The sequence below is a fragment of the Neolamprologus multifasciatus genome, chromosome 2 (genome assembly GCF_963576455.1).
Source record: "Neolamprologus multifasciatus chromosome 2, fNeoMul1.2, whole genome shotgun sequence".
NCBI lineage: Eukaryota > Metazoa > Chordata > Actinopteri > Cichliformes > Cichlidae > Neolamprologus > Neolamprologus multifasciatus.
The window spans coordinates 12,132,698-12,148,248 of record NC_140440.1 but is presented as its reverse complement, the minus strand read 5'-3'; the positions used below and the strand labels follow the sequence as shown (position 1 = coordinate 12,148,248).

At 40.4% G+C, this 15,551-nt stretch overlaps 1 protein-coding gene across 2 annotated transcripts in view; it reads right to left on the bottom strand.

Moving 5' to 3' along the window:
- slit3 (slit homolog 3 (Drosophila)) overlaps positions 1 to 15,334 on the bottom strand; it is a 278,935-nt gene extending 263,601 nt beyond the window's left edge. The window contains exons 1-2 of one of the 2 annotated variants that reach the window (XM_085176419.1): positions 15,131 to 15,334; positions 13,102 to 13,164 (exon numbers count right to left, since the gene is read on the bottom strand). Coding sequence is in view for 1 of the 2 variants with exons in the window: in XM_085176409.1 (XP_085032535.1) it covers positions 9,680 to 9,870 (191 nt within the window). In the remaining variant the exon portion in view is untranslated. Of the gene's footprint in view, positions 1 to 9,679; positions 10,474 to 13,101; positions 13,165 to 15,130 lie in introns of those variants that run through there. The other variant, XM_085176409.1, reaches the window with a different exon arrangement.
- Positions 15,335 to 15,551: the final 217 nt, after the last annotated feature.

The following is a 15,551-nucleotide window of genomic DNA, read 5'->3' as shown; positions in this document are numbered from 1 at the left end:
CCTACTCGGATCGACTCGACACGGTTCGCCAAGGTTTTCAGGGTTTTCCATTAGGTCATAGTACCTCGTACTTTTTTAGTACCTGCTCGCTTAGGGTTCCAAACGATCCGAGCAGGTACTAAAATGTGACGTCATCTGACTGCATGCCACCGATTGGCTGGTCAGTGGCGTCACTCGATGATTCATGAGCGCGTCTCATTCACGAAAATTAAAACCGCCATTTTTAAAAACCAGGGAACGAGGGAAATGGCTACAAAAACAAAGCCATGTTCCCTGAGTCTGATGAAAAGCCAGAGACCGAGCAGCAGGTAGATTCTTTCTTCCACATCCACCTTTCTTGTTGGGTATTAATTACGTCATGGGACACTCGGATGCGTTGTGATGAGGACAATCACAAATGTAAGTCGAGTCGTGGCCATCCGTGACGAGTCGATCTGAGTAGGCACTAATGGAAAAGGGGCTTATTAGACTCTGCTGGCTGTGTATACTTCTCAGAAGTATGGGGACATTTTGATAGCAGTTTTAAGTTATGCCTGCTAACCCATATTTGGGTAATCCTTCTCTGTACAAATAAATACGCTTGTTTTAGAGCTGTCCAATCTGCTGGATTCTAGGAATGCCAAGTGAAACTAAATAATGAAAGAAGAGCACCAGAAGAGAGAACAAAGGTACAAACAAGGGCAGAGAGACCGGAGATAAAAGTCAGTTAAATATTTCCTTTACTGAAGGACACTCGCTTTCACTCCATAAAGGGGAATCCTGTCTGAATGATGCAAAATAAATCTCCCTCCTATCTAATCTGTGCTTTCAATTTCAAGTTTTTCTTTTTTAACACTGCTTCATTCTGATTCAGCTTTATTGGATTTGTTTCCCCCCTTAAAGTCATCTTCATCTCTTACACGACATTTTTCTCCTGTTTATGTCTCAGTCTTTTAAATTGTTTGTTATGCAGCTTTCACATTTAATACCCCAGACTGATTAGATTTTGTTGAAATCTGAGAGAGTAATGCATCTCCTTGTGTGTTCCATCATCAGTTGGGTTGTTTTCTGTCAGTCCCAATTTATTTCCCCTTCCTTCATAGTCTATATTCTATCTTAATACTGATCCACCTCGAGAAATCTCATAGTTTGGTGTCGCTGTTAACCACACAGGCTTGACCACATTAGGAAGACGCCTGAAAGCATCCCTTTCTTTTAGAGTCACGAGCCAAAGGGGCTGTAAACCAGCCCTGTATTTGGTTAGCTCATTTCTTTGCAAGAGTTTATAGGCTTGCATTGCTTTTGTCTCGATTTACTACTGCTGTACTGTAAGTGAACGGGCTGGGGTGCGGGTGGAGGGGTAATTTGGCTGCGGAGAGGCCACTTGACAAGAACAAGCCCTGCTGCTTCCTCAATGGGGCCCAGGTCAGAAAAAAATGAGAATGAGTGAACCAGAGGATAAGAAAATGAGATTAGGATGAATGAGAGATTGAAAGAGGACATGAACGACAGAGACACAGAAACACTGATGCATGCATGCACAGTGCAGTGACCCGTTTCTCCAGAAGCTTCCAGACTCACATAAATATCTATCTGAGCAGTGGCCTGCAAACTGAACACTGTGGTGGAAGTCACTCTATTACTCTGCCACATACCCACAAATAACTACATAAAAATGTATATACACAGGTGTAGTGAAGGAGTACACACAGAAACCCACACTGAGGAAATAAAGTCCGTGCAGAAGGGAAATAATGTTGCTTTGGTGACAGTGGCCTAACAAAACAGTGGCGTAGCTTGTTAACATCAAACAACTCCAAGCTCACTGCATAGACACACACACACACACACACACAAATCTATGCTAGTGTTATAGTATGACACACACTCTGAAGTCCTCCAAGTTGAGGACTTCTCATTCAGCAGAAAGTCACAGAAGGTCATTCGTGACTCTGGGTTGTTTCTATGTGACACAAATTCTCTCTCTCTCTCATTATATGTCAAAGTTTCCATCTAACCAGTTTCATGTTATTTCTGGTGAATGCATGAGAGTGAACTGTGTGAGCTCGTGCCTGCCTAATGATGAGTGTGCACTGTATGTGTGGGACTGCAGGCTAGATTTTTATGTGCTTCATGAATATGCATTTCATTTAAATTATGTACCTTCTCATGCCTTCGTGTTCTCTCGCACCAAGTTTGTGAGGACCCGTTTTGGGACTTTAACACCGAGGACATTTCGGCTGCTTCTTACTGCATCAAATAGCTGTTTGAAGATTAAAAGAAGATCACATGTAGCCTATTTTTTCAGTCACCATCAAATCAGGATTCTTCTGTAATCGTACCAGAAGTTAATTACTGAGGTCACCTAAGATATTAGTACCGCAAAAAGAAGAAGAAAAAACAAGCTGTCAATTAATCACACAGGTGTTAAAGCGACCCCCAGGTTAACAAAACTTGCTTTCAAGTGGAAATGAAAGCAAACTGTGAAATAAACACCCACGCTGTTCACATCCATCACAGTTAACAGACCTTTTCTGGTCCAGCTTGGTTAACAAGGATGCTCAGGCATGTTCTCTTCCGTTTTATAATCCAAATGAAATGTGTTAGTTATTGATGGCTTGTCCCGGGGTAGGTAATCAATTTCCCCAAAGGGTCACATGAGAAAGTGGGACTGTTTCAACAAGTGGAACTCAAGTCTGCTTAATATTAATTTTATCTCTTTGTAAGCTTCTTGGCTCTGTCCTTCATATCCAGTGTTGGGAAGGTTACTTTTAAAATGTATTCCATTACAGAATACATGCCCCAAAATGTATTCTGTAACGTATTCCGTTACGTTACTCAATGAGAGTAACGTATTCTGAATACTTTGGATTACTTAATATATTATCATGCTGTTTACAACAACATGAATGTACTATTGCTGTGATTTATTACTGTTACTGAAGGTCCGCGGCTCCGAACCGTAGTAAAGGGACCTCTGGCTAATACGGTGGGTTCTGTGTCGGCTCGTAGCTGAAAACTAGCTTTACTTTGTTGTCTGGGTCAACTTTGCTAGCGAGAGACAAAGAGAGGTGTTGAAAGGCTGCTCCAACGGAACTTATTGTTTTTGGAGGAAAACACGAACACGGTGTACAGTCGAGTCTTAATAGCTTACTTACAGCTGGGCTCGTCAGGCTCTCTTCTTGGCTGCAGTGGTTATTATTATATTTACATGCTTCCAGCTCCTGTTTTTGCTCGATGACAGCTCATACTTTTCCTTTTTCTCCCTCCCTCGCTCACAGACACATAACGTGTATGGCAGTCCATTCTCCCTGCAGCACGGACTACACTGCCCATGATGCTACATTCTTTAGAGCTATACCTGTAGCATTCTGCCTGTTAGCTTAGCACAACAACAACAACAGGCGCTCTCTTACCCAGGAAACACGCAGAGAGAGAGCGTCACCGTGTAACCATGGCAACCGTAACGCTGCCGCCTGGAACAACAGAACGTAGCTGTCAAACAAAACCCAAACAGTCCTGACCCGCCACAATATGAAACAGGGAAGTACCGCCGTGTAATCCATTTATTTCAACAAAGTAACTGTATTCTAAATACCACCTTTTTAAACGGTAACTGTAACGGAATACAGTTACTCATATTTTGTATTTTAAATACGTAATGGCGGTACATGTATTCCGTTACTCCCCAACACTGTCCATATCAGTACCAGTTTCTCACGTGAAAGAAAATGGACTGACCACCCCTGAGTCATTATAGAAGCTTTTTTATGCTCCCAGGAAACAATGTTCATCCTCTAGCTTTGGCATAATTTGATACAATATGTAATGTGCTGAGAATAGACCAAAAACAGAAAAGCCAACGCACATTTCAACAATAAGGCTTCAGGATTAACTTTGTGTTCAAAACTGGATTTTCTAGTATTGATGATTAATGTTAGAGTAAGAGCCTACTGTATAGAGTAAGAGCCCTCACAAGTGCAGTGCACTCCAGTACGTGCACCTCGGTGTGTTTAGTTTGTTCGTTACATTTGAATATGTCTGTATGTTTTAATGTAGCATCCGGCTTGATCCATTTCCCAGAAGGGCAGTGCCCACTATCAACGCCAGCTGGCTCCCTCTTTGACAGGCTTAAAGTAATTATATAGAAAGGTCATGTGCCCGCATGCTGGAGAAACTTGAGGAAAAGAATATCACCCACTGACCTAGAAATGGAGCCTAAATGTTGGTTAGCCTCACTTGTGCCATTTGGCATACCATAACTGAATCAAACATAGTTAGAAGGGCACAAAGTGATTACCACAAGATGGCCATGGATGATAGGCGTGACATTAAGAGGCTGTTGGAAAACAGCAAGCTCACTGTGGTTTTTACTTCTGAGTTTAGCTCTGTCTGCTGTTGCAATAACACTCGGCTGCTCTTCAGACAAATTACATCATCATCATACCCACGATAACAGTAAAGAACGGTCTCCACTTAACGATGGCTTTTGTTCAACAGTTGCCAAAGGCTGTGTTCATTCATATGCAGAAATATTGCGCAAACATCATAATTAGTTTCCTGGTTCCCATAAAACAAAGCAGTACAACTAAAGATTCATGGAACACATCAAAACTGTTGGAACACATTTTGAACTTAACATTATCAGACTCTTTGGGTGGGGCTAGCAGCTGTATACAAAACACTGTTATTTGCAATGATGTCAGATAAATATTCAAGACAGAGCCAAAAGTAGCTGGGAAGTCTACACCACAGCACTTTAGTCATTGCAGATTGATCCAATCAAATGATTCCAAATTTAGGGAACTAGAACTATGTCAGCACAAATTAGCTGGTCTGCTCCATGCGCAGGGTAGAACCAAAGTATTCAGAGATCTCGCACACACACACAAAATTCCAGCCCCACCATGAAATGCCATTTCATAGCCGAGGGTGTGGTGGTTAGAGCGTCCACTGGCCAATCAACACTAAGCTTTGATAAGAGCCAGCAGCAGCGGCTAAAGTGTGTGTGTCCACACAAACACACGCAGCAGCAGGGATCCTACTGTTATGCGCTCTGTGGTACAGTAGGTTGGCACGTTGGGGGGAAATGGGGGTTGTGAAAACTCTATTGGAGAGATGCTGCTGGCAAACTGATGGTGTGTGTGAGTGCGTGTGTCGGAGGGGGAGGTGGAGGTCAGAAAAAAAGTGGTAGAACTGAGGAGTGAAGCAAAGGAAAAGTAGAGAAGAAAAGAAGTTGGGCAGAAAGAGCGAGAGATGTAGGAGAAAAAACAAAGGTGGGATAAAGATAAAAGCTTGGAGGGGAAGGGAAATAAAAGAGCAGAAGGGAAGAAAGAACTAGCTGAGAAGAGAGAAAGCACAGAAGGTGTTGCCTGTACAAATCGTGCCAAAATTTACTGGTGGTGTTAGCGAGGGAACAGAAAACTAGACTGTTAAACTCAAATTTAGCTTGTGCAAAGCTGGCTGAGGAAACTTGCTGCCAGTCAACTACAAACACAGTGCATATACGAGGATGCAATCATGCACACATGCACATTGTGACAAAATTAAAACATGCAACGCTTGCACAAACACATGCAGAAAAAAAAACTAACTGCAGCTCGAGCGATTGGAAGCTCCCTTTGGAGTTTACGGCATTTGATTCTCCCACATTTTCGCAGCAGTTGAGGCAACAGTTTGGAATTTGAATCTCAAGAAAAAAAAAGTGTTTGTGCTTTTTTGTATGTGTGTCTATGCAGACCCTGTAGGGCAGGTGTGAACCGAACCCGAGAGAGAAAAGCCGTTCTTATGTTTCAATTCACTTTACCCAACCTCGTTAAGCCTGTTAAGCCACCCCCAAAAACCCTCCACTCAAATTAGATGCAAATGAGGCCTCAAGTGGCTTTCCAAGTAGAACATTACGGAATTGACTGGCCCGAGGTAATCTTTGAGGCTGGCAGCATGTGAGTGTGTCTGTTAAGTGAACAGTTGGGGCCACCACAGTTTTTCTCTCGTTAACCTTTCCAAATGTTTACAATAGTGAGGAAGACCAGGCTTTTAAAGAGATTGATTCTGTGGTTATGACAGGTGGACTGTGGCGCTGGCTTACTCGTTTTCACATGTAGCAGAAAGAAACTAGATTCAAACTTTTGCACTGTGTGTAATAAAAAGGCTAAGTGGGGGCATACTGTGAAAGCTACATGAGCGTTACAGTGCTTTCATGCTTTACAGTGCATCGTGACTGATTCTCTTCACTCCAGGCATCCACCGTTCCTCAGGAAATTTACCACTGTGAAATGTTTCAGTGTTATATAATGTGACAGTATATCATGAAATCCTCTTAACTCCATGTGTCACCTACTTCTGCTTTACTCTGCTGTGAATTTCTACATTTGGTTTCATAAAACTTCAAGCAATCGTTCTAAATTACTTTGATTCGATATATGTGTCTATAGAGGGTGCGGCAATGTAGAAGTTGAAAAACATTTTCCCGGAAAGATAAGGTGAAAGCCTCGCCTTAATTAAATGCTACATGTTTTGCGGCCTTGATGCATGTTCTAGTGTTGTGAGGTAACAGATACACATTATATTTTCTAATATTTCAGCGACAGAGACAAGGAAAGTTTTAAATCAGAAAAAAGATGGAGGATTTCCGTGCTACAATATTTAAAGCAATGTTGAAACCATGGGCGTAACTTCCAGGGGGATTAGGGGGGCTATGTTATCTTTACTCATTTCAGTTATTACCAGCAAAATAGTTGCACGTTTAATCATCTGGAAATTTACTCAGATTTATTTATTTATTTAGACAGATATCTTGACCCCCTCAATGTTCAGCACAAAGTTACACCGATGGTTGAAACTTTAAGAACCATGGTTAAAATGTGTTCTACCAAGTTAACATTACACAGTTAACTACTAGGACTGTAGCCAAAGAAAGAAAATCTTGGCAAAGAATTAAAGACTAGAGATTACAGTATCTAAAATGGGATGTTGACAGTGCTGGCCATAGTAAGTGTGACAGAAGCAAAGTTAATATAGTTGTAAAACTATATTCTACACTAGGATAATTTGAGTTGATTTAAATATATATGGTCCATTTCATTTTAAAATGATCAGTTAAACTCTTAAGCATGAACAATTCATAAAGTTCTTTTTTTAACCCAAATCTTAAGGACTTTTATCCCTAATTGTGACTTTTCACTTCACTTCAAGTGTATTACCAGTTTTTGCCACCATAAAAAAAGTCTGTTATACCATAATGTCAAGCCACAACGACGAGTGTGTTAGTACAGCGGTCTCCAACCTTTTTTGCCCCACGGACCGGTTTATGCCCGACAATATTTTCACGGACCGGCCTTTAAGGTGTCGCGGATAAATACAACAAAATAAAACTAGTACCGGTACCGAAAAAAAGAAGATTTATTCATAATACACGTGAAAAGACCCATGAAAACTGAGTTAACGATAAAAATGATAACAAAATAATGCTGAAAACGGATAAAAACCTGAAAACTATACATTTCACACCTGAGCCTCAACTCTCGCGGCCCGGTACCAAACGACTTACGGTCCGAGGCCCGGTGGTTGGGGACCGCTGTGTTAGTATACCATAGAAAAATCCCGGAAAGTCTTGAAATATGGACGAAAAAATAAAAACCTATAGTCTTAAAGAATCTCTGCCAATGGAAATCAACACCTTAGGCTTTTGCAATCTGTAGATGTGTCAGTGGTGAAGTGTGGAAGTATTCAATTATAGTTGAGAAACTTTTTGAAATTTACAACTTTTACTTAGAAGTTAACAACATTTTTTTGTTACAAGAATCTGTTGTCCACATAAACTTTATCGCAACTGTCAAAATCAAATCCCTGCTTAGGGCAATAATGCTCATCTCTCTTAAAACAAAGTGTCTGTTGTAACCTTTAGGACTAGAATCTCATCCATTTTAATGTTTCCCAACTCAGACTCCCTGAAATATATCTGCAGAGGGAGAACGAGATGAAGGTAGAAAAAGAGGGAGGCAAAGAGCAACTCTTGGCCAAAGTCACATCTGAAACACTGACCTGGATAAATCAGAGAAACATAAACAGAGTTTCTGGACTGAAAAGGGAGGGAGGGGGCGCTGCTACCCCAAATATTCCACCCTGGGGACCCCAGGGAGCCGCAGAAGACCCCGTTATCCCACCTCCCCATCACAACCTGCTCTAATTATTTATTTTTCTTGGGTCTAAATGTCTTCGGGGGATTACTGTGCAAAAGCCAACAGGTCCTAGGAGGTCACAACAGCCCTGTTGAATAGCAGAGGTATGGGGGTTCATTGTTAACACTCATACATACACACACAAGAAAAGCAATCACACCAGCCAGTGCAAACACGCAGCCACACAAACATATGAAACAACTCAGCCAAGCAAAAACCCGCACACACATGCTAATCACATGTTCATATCCACCAGTACCCCCCACATCCACACACACACATTCACAAACATGACCCCCCACTTTCCTCAGCAGCCTACTGATTGTGTTTGTTGTCTCAGGTTAGGTCTGTTGTTGATCCCCTGCAGGGCTTTTGGCTGCTCTGTTGTCATGCATAATCACTTCCATACCTTAACAGCAAAGGTGTGTGTTTGTGAGTGCATGTGTGTGGCTGCGCTGATGTATACGTGTCAAGATCAGGCTGGAGGTGGCAGCAGCGCCTGTCAGAGTTCTGTCCCTGCCTAAGGAATGAATATGATTTTAAACCGTCACCCAGGCTAAGAATAACGAAAGAAAGAATCAGCAGTTCTTGAAGTGAAAAACACTGAGGATCTAGTCCAGTTTTACTCATATTCTACAAAACTTTAGAAAGTCTTACCCAGGCATGTGAAAGAATACAATTTAAAGTGATTTAAGGCAATTTTCTCACATTTTTGACCCGTTTAAAATTTCAAAAGCTTTCTCTAAAAACATAGTTGGTGACTGTTTTCTTAACCACCTCTGTTCATTGGGGGTCGCAGGTGATTTTAGGGCACTTTTGTGTATGCAATATATTAAGCTAGAATAAAATAGTATTTTAAACTAAAGGTATTGCAGCTTTTTACAGTAAGACGTACCCTTTGAGTAATATGCTGACAGGATTTTTGATAGCAATAGTTTCCTTATGATTTTTAAAAGCCACATAAAGTCAGTCATCGTCTAAAAAAAAAAAGCTTTATCCACTTTTATATAAAAGTTATGTCCCAACTTTATATAGCCTGAGTAGTAATCATGGCAACAAGGATAAAAAGTACCAGAAATAGTACCAGAGTTTTACATACAGGACGGGGGTTTATAAAATAATATAAAAACATGAATTTAATAAACTAAATGGGATGTTGATGCACATGGATGCTATTACAGTAGCCTGCTGTATGAAATAAGTACCGTTATGTGCAAGTGATGAAAGTTTAACAATGCACGACTAAGTTTTCGAGATGTTTTTAAAAAAAATGTGCTCAGACATAGTTTGATATGTCCAAATATCAAGTGAGCGGGAATATTTTGGTCGGAAAAATCTGCGAAAACGTGCAGTTTTCCCACAGAGCATGTTAAGTTTAAAATGCACTATCCACAATTCAGGAGCATGGGAGTAATGCAAAGGGAGAAAAGGTGAATAATAAGGTCAGAGTGCCCTCTATGATGAACTTTGGTTAAATGGATGCAATTACAGATAAGTTGAAATAAAACAACTGCTCTTACAGGCGCTCGGCATTCCTCGGTATTCCTTTGGGCACTGTCTTCAAACCCAGACCCTGGCAGTCCACATGAGATCCGGAGCAGCTACACTTGTGTGGGCATCCATTCACCGATGTAGCGCACACCAGCAGAGCGAAAGCTAGAGCCCAAACCCGGCAGAGCGCGGCGCGCTTCTCCGGCGTGGTCGGAGGCATTATAGCAATCCACCGAAATTACTTCCAACAGACGTTAATTGAAAATCCGCGGGGGGTGAAGGAGACACCGTGGAAGTGCGGATCCTGTGTAAGTTGAAGACAGGACGTTTTTTCTGTGGTAGAATTTTTGGAAAAAAGAAAGAAAAACGCAAGCCGAAATCAAATTAAGTTCGCTGTTGCACGAATTCAGAAAACTTCTCTCCAGAGACTCGGTAACTACGAGTCTACTTAAAACATCCCTTTGCCAGTGACGAAGAAGACAATAACAACGTAGATATGACACGCTAGACAAAAGCTTTAAATATCTATTCGTGCGTCACTCAGCTCAATGCGTAAAAGTTTCCCCAAATGTTCTCCATTCCCAAACTCTCCGAGAACTTATGAGCCTAGCTTCTAAACCTTCCAAGGTGAGAATATTCAGCTGGGGTGTAACCTCCTTCCAAGGAACATCCCTCCGCTGCCAGGGAGTAAAAAGTGAGAGTGGTAAAGGAGTTATAATCACACACACATACAAAAAAAAGTTGAAAGCGCAGTGGCGCAACAGACTGGTTCGCCTGGCGATTGTGAGAGCGAGAGAGGCAAACAGATTTGTATTTAGGTTTCCCCCAAAATCCTCGTCCCCTCTCCCTCCCTCCCTCCCTCTCTCTCCCTCTCTCTCTCTTTCAGTTGATGTCAGGAGAGTCGGAGAGCTCTACAAACTTTGATTCGTCCTTTATCTTCCCCAAGTCTGTAAACCAAACTCGAGTAAAACTCTATCCACGGAAGCAGCGTACTCATTTTAGCTGATTTCTCAGCAGCTCTTCTTTTATTTTTACAGCCCATTTATCAACTTAATGAACTTGCTAACATGTTTTGGTTTTGAGGCGCGTCTTTTTTCAGCCATATTTATCATGCATCATCCTGCGGGAGTCTGTGTTGTGTGTCAACTTCATTGATAGATGCTTTAACAAGTAGCATATGACAAAAATGCTGGATGACAGCTCAGTCATAGTTGATCACATTTAATTAAGCTGAACTTATCTGTTATGGTGTTGGAAAATACACACAGTGCACAATGACTGTGGGGGTGAAACGAGGCTTGTTGTGACAGGTGATACATATATAATCAGCTCAATATAAATAAGTATGGATTTAAGGTGAGTTAAACTTATATTCTTAGTGGCCACAGGCAAAAGTTAAAGCTCTTCCTAATAGTCCAACTACTCTTCATCTACACAGACTTGCACACAGCTCTTGGTGCAGATAGCAGGACTAAGGCTAAAAGAGTTTTCAGAGCAGATAAAGTATGAAGACTTGCAGAGTGTTGCAGTAGTGCTGCTGCCCTCTATTGGTAGAAGGAAATAAAGCTGGATTATCATCTATTGCAGTTATAACATAATTTCATTTCTAATTGAATCAGTGTTGTTGTGGGGAGTTCATAAATATTGTAATACTTTAGGTCTCAAACTGAGCAATTCAATATCTCATTCTTGGTCTCACTCTAATTAAAACATCAGTTTTCCTGCCAGTGGGAGCAAAAGGGAGACTTGTGACTAGTTTAATATTTGATTAATTCTCTGTAAACAAATCTACTTTGAAGGTTTTTCAAAAATTCCCAAAGCTTTTAGAAATCCATCCCATATCTAATTTAAATTTTAATGGTTTGCATTTTGGTGTTTGTTCAGTTCCAGAAACAGACTGATTCACGGTTAGTCATCTATTTTTTCAGTGCCTTGCAGAAACTTGCATTAATAGATTTGCTGAGGTGGAAAACACATCATCATCAGTCTTTCTGCTCAAGACTGGGGACATTGGACCTTCTACCACTGTTGTATGAACACTTCATTATGCAATATTAATACCCCAATCTGGGGTGCGGGTGCAGGATTGTGATGTCAAGAAAAGAAGCTGCTTTGAAAATGAGCTTTGCATCACTAGAGCAGAGGAGCTTTGTAGTGACTAATTCAAGCACCTCCTGGGGCTCTGCCAGGTGCCCTCTGGCATACAGGGAAACCAAATCCCAACAGAGTTTCCTGGGTCTACACAGAGGTTTCCTCCTTGCTGGATGTACCCAAAAAGGCACAGTAGTGAGCAATCTGTTAAAGAAAGTAAGCCAAGCCTCTGCACAGAGAAACCTCAGAGTCAGTCGCCTGTCCTAGCAAAATACATCCCAAACTTTGAAAGTGGGTAAGCATGACAATGACTTATGACCCTTAAATTCAGCATAATCTAAACAAAAAGTGTATCAACACTAAATTTTCTAACCACATGTATCCACATGTGCATCCATTTACTCTTGTGACAATAAGGTACACATACACACACACGCACACACACACAGAGCCCTTTCCATCAACAGAAAATGAGGATAGCAAACCAAACCAAAGAAAAGTTTAGAGGCTGAGCCTATAGAACAGAAAAATGGGAAATAAAACTATTCATTTCTTGTTCTGATTGGTCATTAGTTTAGTAAAGTCATCAATACTGGTGAAAGATGTTGGAGCTGCAGAGCTAACAGACCTAAGGCGTGGTAAATTAACATGAAACTTACATCAAATCTGTAACAATTGCCTCTGGATTTCAGCAACACACCACTGTGCTTTCAGCTTAGATGGGGCTGAGATGGTAATGGCGTTTTATAATACATTTAAAACTGCTAACAATCTTTAATTACCTGTGACAGCAGTTATTAAATTCTTAATCTAACAAGGCTAAAGAAATTAAATACATTTAAATAAATAAAACAGATTATTGACCCGTCTTGTGCTGGCATTTGTTAAAAGTCTAAATAAATATAGCTGTACATTTTGGTAATGTCATCAAAAAAGCCACTACATGGGATATAGTTATATTCTTGATTTCACCAGCTGCTTAACAACTATCTTACATTCTGTCATTTGGACAGGAGTAGCAGGAGAGAACAGGATGTACAGACAGATATACAAAGAGATTCAAAACAAAAGGCTGTATTGGCTGATCAAAAAGTAAAAACACTTTCCAACAAAAAAGGTACAAGAAGAATGAGGAACGCACAGAACCAACAGATGATCTGACAACACACAAGTTGATAGGCAAGACTATATTACATTTACTGAGCAGATCAATGATGAAACACAGGTAAAAAGAGACAAGAGTGTATAATAACAAAAAAACCAAAAACAACTCAAATGCAAATTAAACTAATGACCTAGACACTGGGCTTTTCTGATTTCATTTCATCATTGTTCCTTTTTTCCTCTTTTGCCCTCCTACCTGTGATCCAGAAGTCAACATCAGTACACCCAGATGAAGAATGTCTCAGTCCCTTACAAGCATCTGAAGGAAAGAGAGACAGAAGACTTGCATTGGGAGCGATAATGGATGATGCACAGTTGCATCCTTTGCTAAATATTTTAATGTTCGCCATATAAGACACAGTGTCTGACAGAGTGACTAAGCAAACCAAGGAAGGAGGAGGACTCTACAGTTTGTCACATTTATCCACATCTTGTTTTCATTACTCAATATAATCAAACTTTCTGATCTTCACTGTTTCAATGTGTATTTAATTGTATGATATCTTGTCAAAGTACCATGCACTATAGTCCTTAATATAAAAAAAAAGTCATAAGCACTGTTATCCGGTCGTTAAGTGATGACGTGACGAATCCTACTTCCGGGCCTAAAGTAGTCTGCGTTTAATATGGCTTTTGTGTTGTTAACATGTTTAATGTTTTGTATTTTCTTCTATTTAATTTCAAAAAGCTCCTAAAACAGTCAGTGATCACTGTTGACCTCCCTCGGCTTTTATTACCGCTAATCATTTATTTAAGCTCAGTTTTTAAAACCTTTGGATGTAACTACAGCCCAGCCCATGCAGCAGTATATGAATGACTAGCGGTCACGTAGCACATCATTATATACCAGCTAGCCAAACTTCAGTAACCCTACAAACGTCACTGCTGTTTAGTTTTCTGTCTTCATTTATGTTGGAAGTGATAACAGAGTTACGTTTTAATTTGTTTCCAAAACCCCGCAGTCAGGACATGCTATATTGTATTTAGATAGAAGCTAGCGAGCTAACTTCCTGCTAACTTCTAACTCCGTTAAATGTCATAAATTCCGTTTTCATGGATGCCTGGATGTTAAACTCAGTTGTTACACCTGGTAGAGCAGAACGCTGATCATTTTATTAAAGATGAAAGACTTTAGACAGTTTTTCAACTCTCAGTAATGCCATAGTGATCGTTTGATATGGACCTGCAGCGGAGTTTAGGCCCAGACATGGCTAGTGACGTCAGACTTAACGACGGGATACCCTAGATTAAAAGAAATAAAATACAGCAGTAGTTGGGCTATCCGGTCATTAGCCATTTCCGGGTCCAAACTCTTCAGGTCCCAAAGTCAGATGAACACTGCAACGTCACTGAGAGTTAAAAACTGTCTAAATTCTTTCATCTTTAATAAAAATGATCAGTGTGGCTCCTCTACCAGGTGTAACAATTACATTTAACATTCAGGCATCTATGAAAACAGAATTTATGAAATTTAATAGAGTTAGAAGTTAGCTCGCTAGTTTCCACCCAAAAGATAATATACTATGTTCTGACTAAGGAATTTCTGAAAAATTAAAACGTACAGCTCTGATATCGCTTCAGACACAAATGAAGACAAAACTAAACAGTGACGTTTGTAGGGTTACTGGTTTCGCTCCTTGATTGCTGACTAGCTGGTATATGATGATGTTCTACATGGTGGCTAGCTACATGGCTATGGTTAGCATATTATAAACATAGTGAAGCTAGAGGATGAACGCTAACTTTTTTCCATTCGATAAACGTTAATGCAAGGATTCCCAATGTTTAAGGACAAATGTAATCGCGTGGCAGGATCCTCTAAACGGACCAAAACTTCAGTCAGGAGAACAACTGAGATAAGGTTAGTCATAAATTTATTGCTGCATGGGCTGGGCTGTAGTTACATTGTAAGGTTTTAAAAACTGAGCTTTAAAATGAATAGTGATGATAAAAACCAGGAGTGGCCCACAGTGATCATTGACTTTTTTTTCCTTTTTTTTCAGATTAAGTAGAACAAGACAAAGCATCAAAACATGTTAAAACACTCACATACTTGGTGGGTGGGATTACAATTAGAGAAGAAGAGAAGAGGAATCGAGGGGAAGCAGAAAAATGACATAAAAAAACAAAACAATCTAAGATAAAACAAGATATAATCAAAGACAAACAATGACAACTTAAACATGATAGAGACAGGGAACAACTGGAAACATAGCATGTTTTACCTTAATACTTCCTTCAGGCAAACAAAAGTGCTGACAGTTAAAGTGACCTATACAATTTTTGTCAAACCACAGGTCTTGGACCCAAATGCAGACTCAACCTTTAACAAAGGGTGTTTATATTTGTGGTTTGAAAACAGTTTAAAATACAAATTTCAATAAAGAGGAAACCCGAACAGAATCCAAGTGACAGGGAACACACACACCAGGACAGATGCTCTGACAAGGAACAAAAGGGAGACCGTACTTTAAATACACACAGGCTAATTAGGGGAAGTGGACACAGCTGGGGAAGACACACAGGTGCAGACATTCAAGGTAACGAGACAGGGGAGGAAGTGAAACTCAAAGAATCATATAAGTGATAACTAAGGGGGTGTCCATATTCATAGGCTGCATCCTCCTGAGGACCTGGCCTTCGCAG